Genomic DNA, 16,813 nt, shown 5'->3' with positions numbered 1-16,813 from the left:
AGGGTGCCTCACTACAGTAGTGCTTAGATATTGTTAACACTGTATAATGCCTTTGGGTTTACAAAGTTAGACCCTAAAATTTCCTGGACAAAAGGAATGATAGTCTTAATATTTGGATAAACAAATACTGTAGAAATTACAGGGCATATACTGTAGTTCAGGAGTGGGCAGATTCAGTCCTAGAGGGCCGCAGTGGCTGCAGGTTTTTGTTCCAACCAAATTGCTTAATAAGAAGCACTTTTTGCTCAAGTAACACTTCTGCTGCTTCACTTCAGTTGTCTCTCTCGATAAGATTTTGAACCCTTATTGCTTATTTTAGTCTTAAACAGCTGTAGTCTTGGTTTTTGATTGCTCCTTATCCATATTACTAACTGAGAATGCTAAACCGGATGGACGCAGGGACGTAGCCGCAAAAAGACGTACTGCGCAGGCGCCACAAGAAATGAGGGGCCGCGAGAGGCGGATGAGGGGCCGCGAGAGGTGGACAAGACCACAGAAAAAAGGAGTGAGCACAGAAAAAAGGAGTCAAAGAAATGAGGCGCCCCGAACACAGAAAAAAGGAAAAGGCACAGAAAAAAGTAGTCAAACGCAGGCGCCGCACGAAACCCATTGCACACGAAACTAGCACACAAAAAAAAAGAAGACGCTCGCGCACAACAGCAAGGCACCCCCCCCCCTACAGGCACCGGACGGGACACACACCAAGAGGGGGATTCAACAAGCCCCTGGAACACAAAAAAAAAGAACACAAAACCACCCCACACACCCAACAAGCAACGGACAGGACACACACAAAGAGGGGGATTCAACAAGCCCCTGGAACACAAAAAGAAAGAAGACGCTCGCGCAACAACAATCCTCACCCACCCCCCCCCCCCCCACACATCAATAAGAAGTGACACCCAAAGCCACATTTCTAAAGGAAACGTCCATATTAAACATACGTCATCTCAACACCTTCACACTAGGCAGCATAGGTGTCAGCATAGGTGGATCTCCTTACAATAAAGCACTATTAACCGTTCAACTGCAGAAAAGGCTACATATTAACAGTGAGTGCGATCCTCCTTATTACTTATCCATATTTCGCATGCTGAGGAACAAACAAGTCATGAATACACGGTCACGGGAACAAAACGATTCGGATCGGATAACGGGACCAAACACACGAACACGAATGAAACAACAAAATACACAGCGGCGCATACAACGCGCTTCGGAAACTCCGGGAGAAAAAATGTCTCGGATCAAAAAACGCAAAGCTCAAGTAACCCCGTTACAGAGACGTGCCCAAATGGACAGACACAATGAACGTAGACGCATACAGCGCGCGTCTCAAAGTGCTGCATCGAAACAAGCACGATTTCAAACCGAAAGAGCTCGCCTCTCAGACATACAAAAAAGGGAGCGAAGAGACAGAATAAATGAACGCGGACGTGTACAACGCGCATATGAACTGCCAGAAAAAAAGCAAGCAAGACTCCAAAAGCAGAAAGCTCAACTGACCGACATACAAAAACGGACAAGGCTCGATACAAATAATGCACGACGTAGACTGAAACGGACTTTTCCCAAAGCGGAGGCGAATCAATAAAAAATCCAAAATAGCGCGTCACAAAAAATGGACATGCAACAACGCGGCACTCAAACGCCACAAGCAAAACATGCCAGTCACGGACATCAACGCCAGACACCTGCTAAACGCTTACGCCAGTTGGCTGACAACGCCTTCAATAATGAGTCCACTATTGAGGAAAATTCATTGGGATTAATGAATGTCATTTGCAATCATTGTCATTCACTTAACTTCCAAGAAGAAACAACTAGCAATACAAATAATGAATTTACACGTTGTTGTCAAAAGGGGCAGATTAGACTGCCTCCTTTACATTCATATCCTGAATATCTACAGAAGCTTCTAACTAACGATGTGCCTGAAAGTAAAAACTTTAGGAACTGCATTAGATCCTACAATAGTTCATTTGCTTTTGCATCTACCGGAGTACATATCAGGCCACCAAAAGGCAATGGCCCATACTGCTTTCGCATATGTGGACAAATATTGCATTGGAACAGTGCACCCTGAAACAAATCAACAACGCAAATATGCACAGGTCATTTCATTACTTCCTGGAGAGACACGGCTCTTTCTAAGCTCTGACAAAGTTGACGCTGATGACGACAATGAACATCTGAATTTACCCTTAGAATATTTGAACACTATTAACTTGGCCGGATTACCACAACACAACCTTACCCTTAAAAACGGAACAATAATCATGCTATTAAGAAACCTTAACACTAAACAGGGTTTATGCAATGGCACACGGTTAGTCGTCAACACCATGACACACAATGTTATTCAAGCAACAGTTCTTACAGGATCACATGCTAACAATACTGTTCTCATTCCTAGAATTGACCTTACGAGTTCTGACCTAGAATTACCTTTTACATTGAAACGCCGACAGTTCCCCATTAAACCTGCATTTGCCATGACCATCAACAAATCACAAGGACAAACCATGGACAAGGTTGGCATCTACCTCTCTGAACCCGTTTTTGGACATGGACAACTTTATGTTGCCTTCTCACGTGTTCGACGTTCATCTGACGTTAAAGTTAAAGTTATAAATGATCCATGCCAAGGAAGACTCATTCAAGGACAAGACACCATCTTTACTACTAATGTTGTATACAAAGTAATATTCCAATAAAACATTACTCTATGCCAAACACTCTATTTTTTATTTCTATAGGCATCATCCAAACCTGCACACTATTCTATATCTAATTCATACATCTCACTCTTTGTCATGCCCCAACGCCAGGGGTTGGCGAGCGAAGCGAGCAGGGGACGGAGCCCCCTAGTTAGCAATAAGATGCAAATGACAAAAGAGATCAGCATTTCTCCATTTAGCTTGTTACCATTTACGCCTGTGTGTATTTATCATGCACTATTGGGCTTAATTAAATACTTGGAAGGAAAGTGAAGAGAAAAAAGTGAAGCCCTGAGAATAACTCGTCTGTTTTAGATTTCAAATCATTTGGATGATATCCTTAGAAAGGAAAAAAAATCTAGAATATGAGAATGACTTGACATGGCAGAGTTAAAGCATTAGCAAGCCATGCAATTAAATAATTGACAAGGATTGGTTTTTAATTAAGCAACTGGGTTGGAACAAAAACCTGCACCCACTGCGGCCCTCTAGGACTGACTTTGCCCACCCGTGCTGTAGTTGATCAGTGTGGATTTTATGCTTCTGTCAATGCAGCCCCATGAATAGAAGTTTTTTTTTCTGACACACAGTATCCAGATTTTACATCTTGTGTTTATTGTGAAAATGAAACATTGTGGGTGGACAAGCATCTCACATTGTTTAGTTCTGCAGTATGACTGCAAGTTTAAATACCAGCAACACTGCTGTTTGACTTTCACTCACAACTTACTAGTTTCCTCCTAAAATACTGGTTTTCAATGAATGGCACACTCTCTGGCTGATTAGCTTTTATATAATTATCTCAAAGTTTAGATAGTGTTTGTGTGTCCCTTGCTATAAGGCATACCCAGAATTACAAGCTTAGGCCATTCTGGGCTCACATTGCTTACTATTTGTTAATTCTTACCAATATGTAGATCTCTTTAAAATGATACCTTTTTAAACGCAGTTGATGAACACAATTTCAGAAACAGTGCAGAAATAGTCATGGCTAGTTTCAGCATAACTGTTACTTTACAAGACAGTTCCCGTGGCCGTATCAGTAGGAAGGTGATTCTTCTGAAAGTATGACTATGGATCGCTCATTGTTAAATAAACGTGCCCATCATCAGGAAGTATGGCTGAGGATCATTAACATTAATTAAATGTGCCCAATATTACTATAAACTCTCATTCTGTGCATGTTTTGGTCTTTGCATGTCAGTGTTCGCTACAGTATTATTCATGATGTTGCAAAGCAGCAACAATTAGCCCAGTATCCATCTTCTCTCTCTTCATCTTCTACTTTGAATATTATTAGTATGATTATTAATATCATTAGTATTATTATTATTATCATCTTTGTGGTGAAGCTTCACTGTTAGCATCAGACAACTACAAAATGTCATCATGAGTGTTAATTTGCTTCATTCCTAGCTGTGGCCTCCTACTGGGACTGGGACAAGGACACCTGCTCTGAGGTAGGACAAATTCTTATTCTACTCACATATTTAGTGCATTTCCTAGGTGTAGTTGCGAGATGCTTGATAAATTTGGACCCTTGTCTGACTTTCTAGTTTAGAAAATATTAAGGCAAATGTGGTAAATGAATTCATGCCACTTCCTGATATTTAAGTCAGGCTTGCTGTTGTTCTGTGTTTGCTTTGCAATGTATAAATTAATTAACTGACATTATTTTGTTTCCATTTTGCACGATACTTCTATTGCTGCTTCCATTTTGCATATTTGTTTTTTTTTTATTTTTTTGTTCTAGTGTTCATTGGCCGACGTTTCATGAGTCTTGTTGGTATCACGCTATATGCTTGCTTGGAAAGTGATGCACGTGCCACATAACCACTAAGTAACAGGGTGGCCATATTACAAAAGATGGCTACAGAATCAGAAATTTGTAAAAATAAACAAATTTACAGTAAAGACAACATTTGTGAAAAAAAAACTTTTTTTTTCTCCTTAGGAATATCCTGGTTTACAATTCTGGTTTTGGTCCTGTCTACAAGTTTAACACTTTCTGATTAACATCACCATTGATCTTGTATCTCACTGTGTTTAACCTTAGTGTACCTGACTTCCCTTGAGGAATGACCCTAAAATACCTGACGCTTGATTAATTAAAAGTGGTCTGTCAGGATTTATTTGGAAAATCCTAACAGCCATGACACATTATCACTGATCCTCTTCAAAGGCAGGCTTAAGTTTTTGTAGTAGCAAACATATTTTACTCCCATAAGGCCATTGCTGAAGAGCGTAATATATTAAGGAACACAAAAACTTTGAAATTCATGATTCAGATATGAATAGGAGAGTAAAATGATACTCCATTTAAAGTGGCTTGGAATTTCATCTAAACAATATGGGAAACAGATTTATGCAAAATGTATTAATTATTACAGTAAGTCTATCTGATCTTAATTCAACAAAAAATACTTGTTAAAAGATGATCATGCATCTAAAATGCTGTCATGTGTTCTATTGATGAAATATTTGACTCTGAGTACAATATACAAAACCCAATTCACAATTATTTGAGACCCTTATTGAATTGGGGTTGTGGGTCGAGGTTATTACAAATCCTGGTAAGTTTCCAAATGTGAAACTAGAAAAGGCAGCAGTAATATACACACAGTAATATTTCCTCATCGTCACAAATCATAATGAGGTTAAACGTTTCTTGAGCATTTTCAAAACACACCAGTTTCTCAGAGACTGAAGTCTCATCAAAGAAATATTTTTTTGCATGAAGATCTGTTACGTGCTATTCTGTTGAAAGTGGACAGGCCTCATTCAAAATGCACAGACCTCTGATGCTATGCAGTTTGATAAAGCACAGTGAAGCAAAACAAAAGGAACTAAAATGTACAATAATTCATGCATTAATTTTCTCTTAATTCGAATCCCAGCATCCCAGCATTACCATCACCCAACAACACATCACCCTGAACAGCAAACAAAAATACCATTAGGAAACAAAAGTCATAAGCCGTAGGCCACCTCCGTGTTACTTGTGAAATGTACCACACTCACAAGTGATCAAAAAATTGACACATTAAAAAAAGGCCATTGGCTCATTCATTTGCTTAATGCTTATGTGTAACCCCCTAAGCAATAATCCTAAATAATTCCAATTTAACTTCTTTATAGTAAAAAATATTTTAACAGCAAACATTTTAAGAGAAAACATTTTGTGAATTAGTGGACCATCAAATGTATTCAAACTGTGTTTCTTGACAAAGTTCTTACCACGACTGATACCTTGAGCTAGCTTCCATTTCAAAGGCTGCTCAGGTTTCCCTTTACCATAAGGCCCAAACCTAGATAATTAAGATTTTACCCACTGGACCTGACTGCCACATAAATAAAATTTATGTGCCCACAAGCAATTACAGTCAAAGGTCTAACCATAGAAAATGTCGAAAGAGCTGATATACAGCTAAAAGGGAAGCTCAGGGGTTCTCTCCTTTGTCCCGGTTTCGGTTAAGGCTACCCCAGCCATGTGAAATATCTCCATTAGGCTCTTGCTGCCTTTGAATTAGTCGAACTCTCTTCTGTTTCCTTCGTTTGTGGCTGTTGACGAGTACTTCATCTGGGTGATCACTAAGAGCATCTGAGGACTCATCAATGAATGCTAGATTTTCCCCAAAGTAGTCCAAAGGCTTGGTACAGTCTGTGTCCTTATCTAATGAACAATCCTTCTCATTCATCTCTTCAATGACAGGTTCCTCTACTGGTCTAGACTTCATTTCCCTTGAATCCAACGAACCAGAGCAAGACTTCTCCTTGATATCTACATCATACATACTTCCCACCTCCTCCTCTGCCCCCTCCTCTTCCTCTTCCTCTTCCTCCTCCTCCTCTTCCTCTTCCTCCTGATTCTGTTCCTCTTTTGTGGTTGACACATAATCACTCCTAAGCGCATTTTCTTTGAGAAGGGTTCCTGTGTTGGGTTTCCCCTTACGACTAATTTTAAATCCTCCCTTTTGGAACCGTTCATTCAGATCTATACCACGATGTTTTAGGTCCACTGACATGTTTTGCGTCCAATTGGAAGCATGCGCTGTCAGTCCTTCCATCTGTTAATTATAAGAGAAAGAAGTGAAAGGTTACTGCAAAATAATACTTCACCAAAACAAAAATGCTAAAGTCATGTGAAATTCCTAAATCCTCAAGGTCTTTTGAGTTCCTCACGCTTTCATGAAGCCAAGGATTTTCGCAAAACAGGCTTTTTTTTGTTGTCTGATAGCAACAGTCTTATTTTTTGATTATAACCCAAAGCTCATGATCATAGATGATGATGGGGATGTAGAGTATTAGCAAATCCAAGGTTTTTTTTCTCACTTCACCACCACTGTTCAGTAAAATTAACTTGACATGGTACCAATTATATAAGATAAATTGCACACACAAGCAAATGACTTTCCATAGAATGATGCTCACCTCAGCACGGGTCTTTTTGGATAGTACCCTTAACCAGTTCCCAATCATGGTCAGAATGGAGGCAAAGTATGCCAATCCCAGTAAGATCCAAAACCACACGAGGGGTTTATACCAATGACTCTCATTATCATTCCCAGTACCACCTGCATGAAGTGCAGAACAAAGAGATCTATATCAGAATTAATTTATGCTGATAAATTGTAGTGTAATTTCTACAGATGGTTATAAGTCCAAATCATTTTATTTCAACATGTAAGTGAAGACCATAAAAAACCAATACCAGGGCATGTGACGATGCGGGTTCAGCTCCATGCTCCCATCTTCTGTTCGGGAGCCCTTGAACCCAACACCGTTGATAGTTATAACCAAGATGAGCTAGACAGTGAGGCAATAACATTAGAGCAAGACTTTGGTGCAAATGTGCAAAGTGCTTTTACTTAAAATCCAACAACAAAACGAATGAGTGTTCAAATAAAGTGCAGTGTCCATAATCTTCATTAAAACAAATAAATAATCCATATAAGAAAGGTGAAAGGTGGAGGTTTAAAATAGAACAAATGCAAAAACAAACAAACAATCCTTTAAAACCGAGGTTAAAACACAATACAGGAAGCAGTCTTCTAAAAAACCAATGTCAAGCCCGGTGCTTCTTCTAAACTAGCGTCTCACCTGCTTCTCCTGTTAGGGCCCTGCAGCAGGTGAGACGCTCTCTCTGCAGCTGACCTTCTTTCACCTACTTCTGCTGTCAGTCACCATACCGATCCTTGGCTTTGGTAGGATCCTCCGGACAGCGACTTGGGACTCCCCAACAACCAAGGCTCCCACGCTGGTGACACCACATCCCAAGTCCCGACTCCCGCTGCCTCCTGCGGCCTTAAGCGGAGAGTCACCCGCCTCCGGTTACTCCCGTCCTTCATAAAAACAAACTCTGTGGCAGTGACCACAACTACTACAGCCTGGGTGTCGGCCTAACACCCAGGCTGCCTGCACAGTTGCATGCGAGCCTTCTCTCGCTCGTTGTCCTGCACCGGCTCGCTCGCTCACTTCCTGCTTCCTCCTGCAACCTCAGTTTACTTTTTATCTTGTTCATCCTTCATCCCCTTAACCGTCTCAGGCTTCTCTATATAATGGACATGGCAGCTGTGGCAATCAACAGTTCCTGGGTACAATTACACTGCGGACCGTCCCTCACCTGTGCACTTAGGTGAGAAACGCCCACAGCACGAATCCACCCAGAAACTGCTTCAGCCACACTACCATGCCCCTCGCAACACCGTGAGCGCTGTGATTATTTATTTAAAACAACTGGTCTTTGCTAAGAGAGCTGTGGACCCACAACACCACAGGGCAAGTCATTTAATTTTTGTGCATTTTCACATGTATGCTTTAGCTCTTATTTACACAAAAACAGATTGATCATTTAAAGGGAATTCTAAAATATCATTAATCAAAACAATAACAAATTCAAGTTCAGTATGAAGTCATGTGTATACTTATACTACACATGCCTGATTTTCTATAGTAGTGCAGCAACATTTCTTCATTTGCTCATGAAAAGGATGTCAAACCTCTCTAGGCCTGAAATGTAAGGATTATGTGGGGACTTAAACCAGGTTTTCAGAGTTCGCAAAGGCATCAACAAAAGTGGAAGCAGTATTCTTCCAGCCAAACTATATATTAAAATATAGTGTAATATGCTCATGGACATCACTAGAAATAAGCAAGTCAAGTCATTTTATTTATAAAGCACATTTTAAAAACAACATTAGTTGTACCAAAGTGATGTGCAGTAAACCGAGAAATGAATACACTGGAAATACATAAAATATACTAAAGCAAAAGACAATAAAAACAATATGCAACTCAATAAGAAAACAATCAAGTAAAATAATAATAAAAAAATTAGGAAAGAATAAATAAAAAACAGTAAAAACAAGCCAAACCAAGATATTAGATTAAGCAAAATCAAGAGCTAATGAATAAAAGCGACATTCAAGTGACATTTGAAAGTGTCAATAGACAGGGATAATCTAAATTGTTGGGAAATTGCATCCCACAGCCTGGGTGCGGCAATAGAAAAAGCACAATCACCTTTAATTTTAGACATGACTGTTGAATGAAAAGCAATTGATGGCTGATGATCTAAGACAATTTGGGTAAGTGTTAAGACTGGAGATGTACTGTTGAGCCAGACCATGTAGGATTTAAAAAAAAATAATATAAAAGAATGCCTCAAACTGGATTCTAAATTTTACTAGCTAGTAGAGCGTGGTTGGCACTGGAAAATGGAAGCTTGTGGCAGCCTCAGATACAGAGAATTATAATAGTCCAGTCTGCATATGATAAATGCTTGCATGTGGCAACAGATCTTAACTGGTAAAACTTCCCCTTTACAACTGCACTTACAGTGGAACCTCAGTTCACGAACGTCTCGGAACACGTACAAATTGGTTTACGACCAAAAAGTTTGCATCTGTTCATGACCACACACTCAGTATGTGAACAAGCCAGTTTCCCTTTCGGTTTGTACGTGTTCAGTCTCTCCCTGTGCATTTCCTGTGCAGCAAGCGAGCGAGCAAGAGAGAGAGAGAGCGAGACACACACACAGGTGTGTGAGAGTGAGACACACACACACAGGCACACGAGAGAGAGAGACACACACACACACAGGCACGTGAAAGAGAGAGACACACACACACAGGCTAGCGAGAGAGACACACGCACACACAGGTGCGCGAAAGAGACACACGCACACACAGGTGCGCGAGAGAGACACACGCACACACAGGCGCGCGAGAGAGACACACGCACACACAGGTGCGCAAGAGAGACACACGCACACACAGGTGCACGAGAGAGACACACGCACACACAGGCGCGTGAGAGAGAGACACACACTCAGGCGCATGAGAGAGACATGCACACATGAGAGAGAGAGCGAGCGAGAGAGAGAGAGCTGGACGCTTAAGGTAGGAAGGCAGTTAAAGAATGCACTGGGCTTGTTTTTGTTTTCACTTCTGTTTACAGCGGTCGGTTCGTAGCGTGCTTTGTTGCAATGTTACTTTTCTTGGTGGTTTATTAAATTACGGATTTTTCAAATGTTCATTTTTTCCCCTGTGCTTAAAACTCATTAAAAAAAAGCGTTTTTAGCGAGCTGTTGGTAGTGCTATAGCGCAAACTATTGCAGTGCTAGTTTTCTCTGTTGTTCAAGGTTTTCTCAGTGTTATTCAATGTTTTTACATTAGGTTTACTATTACGCTGTGCATTCTATGGTATAATTAACTATATTTGTGCTTAAAAACTTAAAAAATATATATATTTACATACAGTTCATACGGTCTGGAACGGATTAATTGTATTTATATACAATCCTATGGGGGAAATTACTTCGGTTCACGACCAAATCAGGTTACGAGCAGAGTTTTGGAACGAATTATGGTCGTGAACCGAGGTTCCACTGTATTTGTTTGTCAAATTTCAATGAATAGTCAAAGATAACACCAGCATTTTTAACGTGTGGGCCAAGATGTACAGAGTGGGATCCAAATTGATCTTTAAGGTTTTTAATGTAGTCGGGGGACCAAAAAATATTATTTCAGTTTTGCTCTCATTAAGCGAGAGGAAGTTAAAATCCATCCAGTTTTTAAGATCCTAAAGACAATTAGTAAGAGACGTCAGAGAGGAGCGATAGCCAGGTTTTAATGGAAAATAGAGCTGTGTATCATTAGCATAGCAATTGTATTGAATGTTGTAGCAACTACAGGTCAACTCAAGGGGAAGCATGTAATGGGAAAAAAAGGACAGGGCTTCAAAAGATTCTTGTGATATCCCACATCTAAAAGGTACATTAGAACACTGGAAAAATTTAGAAGAGAACAGGCCATTCAGCCCAACAACACTCCCCAATCCTATCCACTTAATTCCTCCACAATAGCATCAAGTCTGGTTTTGAAGGTCTCTAAAGTCCTGCAGTCCACCACATTACACAGTAAGTCATTCCATGTGTCTATTATATCTTTGGGTGTCGAACAATTTCTTAATGTTTGTGTGAAATTTACCCTTAACAAATTTTAAAGTAACATACTCAATCCACTGATTCCCTTCATAAGTTTAAACACTTCAATCATGTCACCTGTCATTTATCTAAATCATTTATATATATGTGTATATGGAGGCAAAGGTCTGTGATACGATTTGCATATTTGCTGCTGGAAATCCACAAAGGGAGAGAAAGGATCACGTATCATAAAGTAGTTTTTATTCCTGAGCTTTCAGCCCCTGCCAGGGGCCTTCATCAGAGGATAATGCTTAGACATACAAGAATCAAAGGCAATGCATAGCAAAATTAGGTGGGATGGTGTGGTGGGGGGTGATTGGAGCTAGGTCAGTGTGTGTGTATGTGGGGAGGGATTTTGGTTGTAAAGTATTATTGATTATGAATATGTTCTTAAGTTTGCATATGCTGGGTTTATGTCCAAATGTCTGTTAATGGCGTTTTCGTCTGATAGCCCAGATTCAGCCAGCTCTCTAGCACTTTTAGTACTGACCTTAAATCTTACTTGTGCATTGTCCCAGTTAAATGTATGTCCTGTTGATTTTGTATGCATATAGATCAGTGATTGTGAGTCCTTCCTTCTAACGGCGTTACGATGTTCCTGTATATGTGTTGCGATTCTTTTTGAAGTTTGTCCTATGTATACCACTGGACAAGAACTGCATGGAATGCTATAAACTGCGTTTCGTGTTTCTGCTGTCGATTTCTTGTTTTTAGCATTAAAAAGGACTGTGCTAAGATTGTTCGCAGGCTTGTGTGCTATTCTGATGCCTGATTTCGCCAGGATGTGTGCTGCCCCTTCAGACACTCTGTGATGATAAGGAAGTGTGTACCAGGTGTGGTGGGGGGTCTCGTTCGAGTCGATTCAGGAATAAAAACTACTTAGTAATACGTGATTCTTTCTCTCTCTTTGTGGTCATCCTGCATAATAATTTACTCTGCTTTCAACAAAAAAGATAACAGTGGTATGTCTTTCATTTCCTAGGAACATCTGAGTACTGGGGTGTTTTCCGAACAAAGATTTTAAGGAAGCAGTATTTAGTTGTATGAAATTAAATCAAATGTGAAAAACTGGCTGTGCAAAAATTTGGGTACCTTTGTAATTTTGCTGATTTGAATGCATGTCACTGCTCAATACTGATTACTTGCAACACCAAATTGGATTGGATTAGCTTGTTAAGCTTTGAACTTCATAGACAGGTGTGTCCAATCATAAGAAAAGGTATTTATGGCGGTCAATTGCAAGTTGTGCTTCCCTTTGACTCTCCTCTGAAGAGTGACAGCATGGGATCCTCAAAGCAACTCTCAAAAGATCTGAAAACTAAGATTGTTCAGTCTCATGGTTTAGGGGAAGGATACAAAAAGCTACCTCAGAGGTTTAAACTGTCAGTTTCAACTGTAAGGAATGTAATCAGGAAATGGAAGGCCACAAGCACAATTGCTGTTAAACCCAGGTATGGCAGGCCAAGAAAAATACAGGAACGGCATATGCGCAGGATTGTGAGAATGGTTACAGACAACACACAGATCACCTCCAAAGACCTGCAAGAACATCTTGCTGCAGATGGTGTATCTGTACATCGTTCTACAATTCAGCGCAATCTGTATGGCAGGGTGATGAGAAAGAAACCCTTTCTATACTCACACCACAAACAGAGTCGCTTGTTGTATGCAAATGCTCATTTAGACAAGCCAGATTCATTTTGGAACAAAGTGCTTTGAACTGATGAGACAAAAATTGAGTTATTTGATCATAACAAAAAGCGCTTTGCATGGCGGAACAAGAACACCGCATTCCAAGAAAACACCTGCTACCTACTGTCAGATTTGGTGGAGGTTCCATCATGCTGTGGGGCTGTGTGGCTAGTTCAGGGACTGGGGCCCTTGTTAAAGTCAAGGGTCAGATGAATTCAACCCAATATCAACAAATTCTTCAGGATAATGTTCAAGCATCAGTCACAAAGTTGATATTACGCAGAGGTTGGATATTCCAACAAGACAATGACCCAAAACACAGTTCAAAATCTACAAAGACATTCATGCAGAGGGAGAAGTACAATGTTCTGGAATAGCCGTCACAGTCCCCTGACTTGAATATCATCGAAAATCTATGGGATGATTTGAAGCAGGCTGTCCATGCTCGGCAACCATCAAATTGAACTGAGCTGGAGAGATTTTGTATGGAAGAATGGTCAAAAATACCTCCATCCAGAATCCAGACACTTATCAAAGGCTATAGGAGGCGTCTAGAGGCTGTTATATTTGCATAAAGAGACTCATCTAAGTATTGATGTAATATCTCTGTTCGGGGGCTAAATTTATGCACCTATCTAATTTTGTTATGATGTATATTGCATATTTTCTATTAATCCAAAAACTTAATGCCACTGCTGAAATACTACTGTTTCCATAAGGCATGTCATGTATTAAAAGGAAGTTGCTACTTTGAAAGCTCAGCCAATGATAAACAAAAATCCAAAGAATTAAATGGGGTTCCCAAACTTTTTCATATGACTGTATACAGTATATACAGTATATACATATATATATATATACAGTATATATATATATTTATATATATATATATATATATATATATATATATAAATTATAATAAAAACTTTGGAGGGATATTAGGGAGACGAGACATGATCTTCTCGGAAGACAATTTGACATCCTGCAAGAGACACTTTAACGTCATGTGAGACAAGGCAGTGAGACAACATTTAAAACAAGTTCACGGACATCTAACCTAGCAGTTGTTGTAATGCTTTTGGCAGACATACTTCATGTGCTCCCAGCTCTTAAAACAATGACAAGCGACAAGCAGAACATGCAGCTTGACAGCAGCAGCAGCAAGCCAGCAGATGATCCGACCGCTTCTCCTTAGTGTGTGTTCAGTTCTCCCCCCCCCCCCCCCCTTCACAATGCGACCAGCAGAGATGCAAAGTGGCAAAAGAACAGCTGCTGTACAGGCTTTTAAATGATCGACATGCAGCGCAACAAACAGAAAACACAGCTCACCAGCAGCAGCAGCAAGACAGCATCTCCTTACCAGGAGTTCAGCCACTCCCCCCCCCCCCCCCCCCCTTCACAACACGAGCAGCGCTATACGTCCTGCGAGAAAGAAATTTAACTACGCCAGGGACAGAAATAAAGGACAAGTATTGTTTTTACAAAAGTTTTAAAGTAAAAGTGAAAAATAATGCACATGTAACAATTCCCATCAAAATAACAATCTCTTTAAATCGTATATCCGGTAAACCAAACCCAGGGGTGGGCGAGTGAAGCAAGCAGAGGGCGGAGCCCCCTAGCATATAGCACCACTTTTGTCATCACAAAATTCAGATAAGGTTCCTTGCACCATCACATTTCCTTAATAATTCCTTTATTAATTTACCTGGCTAAATAACAAAGATGAGGATAACAAAATAGTTGGATACACATTTTTTAGGAACAATACAAAGAACAAAAAAGGTTGAGGGTTATTGCTTATTTCAAACAGAATTTAAATGCAAGCCTTCTTCAGTTGGAGGGTGACTCAAATCTTAGTGAGGACATCTGGATGCGTCTGGAAAGCATTATGGAAAGAGGCCTTATTTTAGGAGTGTGCATTTGATCCTGCAATGCAGACAGCAATTTCAATGTGCACCGTTTTGATATTATTATAAAGGCAAGTTTACACAGGGACATTATAGTCATTGATGGACTTTAACCAGAGGTGGGTAGAGTAGCCAAAAATTGTACTCAAGTAAGAGTAGCATTACTTCAAAATAATATTGCTCAAGTAGAAGTAAAAAGTAGTCATACAAAAAATTACTCAAGTAAGAGTAAAAAAGTATTTGGTGAAAAGACTACTCAAGTACTGAGTAACTGTTTGATCATAACAAATTGTTTATTTTTTAGAAATGTTGTAATAAGGCAGACAAAAATATAAAATAATGTGCAAATTCTGTTATTTCCAAATAATAAAATAAAAAATTTTTTATATACAAAATAAAGATGCAAAAATAATACAAAGTTCCAAATCTCAGTTTTTCACAACAAAGCTTTTGAAGCCAATACCTACAGTAGGTAACATGTATGTTTGAACAGTGCAAACTACTTACTACAAGATATACTGACTGTACACTGACAGTATAATACTGCATATTCACTTGCCCTACAAATAGCACAGCTCATAGAAAATAACATTAGAACAAGGCAGCTTGTGCATGTACAAGAAGTCTCACTTTACCTTGACTGGCCAGTCGCGGATAGTTGACATAGTTAGCACAGTCACTGTATAATAGATGTAGGATGCTCTTTTTAAAAAAAATTTAAATTGAGACTGCAATTAACATGAACAAGTGTCCTTATAACTGTTCTTATTTTTAAGTTCTGCAAGACATACACTGTCAGACAGATCACTGAATAATGCACAGACAGAGAAGTTACTATATAGATAAACTGGGAAGGCAATGTATAATAGAAGATATAAAACTGTCAGGAGAAAAAAACAGCTAGAGGGATGGATGGATCGCTAGATAGCTAGATAGATGTGAAAGGCACTATATGACAAGTGCTGCAGAAAGGCAAGCAGGCAGTGAGAGTACATTCACATGTGAAAAGCACTAGTTAAACGGATAGATAGGGAAGGCACTTATATAATAGGCAGACAGAGAAGGCACTAGACAGATGCATAACAGTATTAGCTATATAGTAGTTTCGTTTTATATATAATGTATATGTATTTTACAACTTGGAGAATTATGTCAAAAAGAAATACATTAAATCATATATCAATCGACACACGCTGCACACAGGCAAGAGGGCAGTGAGAGTGGAGATAGATGTGAAAGACGCTAGATAGATTGTATACAAAGGCAAAAATAGCGACAACTTAGCTATAATCAATGAAAGCATTAATTAATCAACAGAAATAACCGCGATCCACATTTTAAAATAATCGATTTACTTAAGAAAAAAAAGAAAAACGCCCCAGCACATCTATGAAGGCAGACACTGCAGGCAGGCAGGCAGGCAGAGCGCAGAACAGCGCAGAACAGCGCCACCTGAAACGGAAGTGGCAGAAAATAGATTGCATCGATAGTGGTTTACTACTCACATAGAGAATGAATGTGAAACAGATTAGTGAGTTTTAGCTAAAGAATACGCGGCGGCCACCTTCCACTGTGCATGTTTGGAATACAGCATATACTGTATAATAGAAAAAAAGTAATGATTTGAGTGTTGCTCAATGTAGCAGAGTAAGAGCAGCGTTTCTTCTTCACAAATGTACTCAAGTAAAAGTAAAAAGTATGCTGCAGTAAAACTACTCTTGGAAGTACAATTGTTTTAAAAAGTTACTCAAGTAAATGTAACGGAGTAAATGTAACTCGTTACTACCCACCTCTGACTTTAACTACCCAAATATTAACTGGGGTAACCTTGCAAATAGTGCAACACAAGACCAGAGTTTTTAGACATAATCAGTGACAGTTTCTTAACACAGTATGTTAAATCATCAACATGGGGGAAGCCTGTCAAGATTTATAATTTTGTAATAATCAGGACAGAATTGAGGGCATAGAGGTGATTGACCCATTAGGGTTAAGTGACCATAATA

General features: G+C 39.5%; 1 protein-coding gene across 1 annotated transcript in view; it reads right to left on the bottom strand.

The window, feature by feature from the left end:
- Positions 1 to 3,323: 3,323 nt before the first annotated feature.
- The window catches only part of LOC114647347 (potassium channel subfamily K member 4-like), a 73,240-nt gene continuing 59,750 nt past the window's right edge, over positions 3,324 to 16,813 (bottom strand). The window contains exons 6-7 of the mRNA XM_051930528.1: positions 7,152 to 7,294; positions 3,324 to 6,787 (exon numbers count right to left, since the gene is read on the bottom strand). Coding sequence (XP_051786488.1) covers positions 6,161 to 6,787; positions 7,152 to 7,294 — 770 coding nt within the window. The 3' untranslated portion in view covers positions 3,324 to 6,160. The remainder of the gene's footprint in view (positions 6,788 to 7,151; positions 7,295 to 16,813) is intronic.

This window comes from Erpetoichthys calabaricus, chromosome 1, assembly GCF_900747795.2.
Source record: "Erpetoichthys calabaricus chromosome 1, fErpCal1.3, whole genome shotgun sequence".
NCBI lineage: Eukaryota > Metazoa > Chordata > Cladistia > Polypteriformes > Polypteridae > Erpetoichthys > Erpetoichthys calabaricus.
The sequence above is the reverse complement of the archived record's forward strand: the minus strand, read 5'-3'. Positions and strand labels throughout refer to the sequence as shown.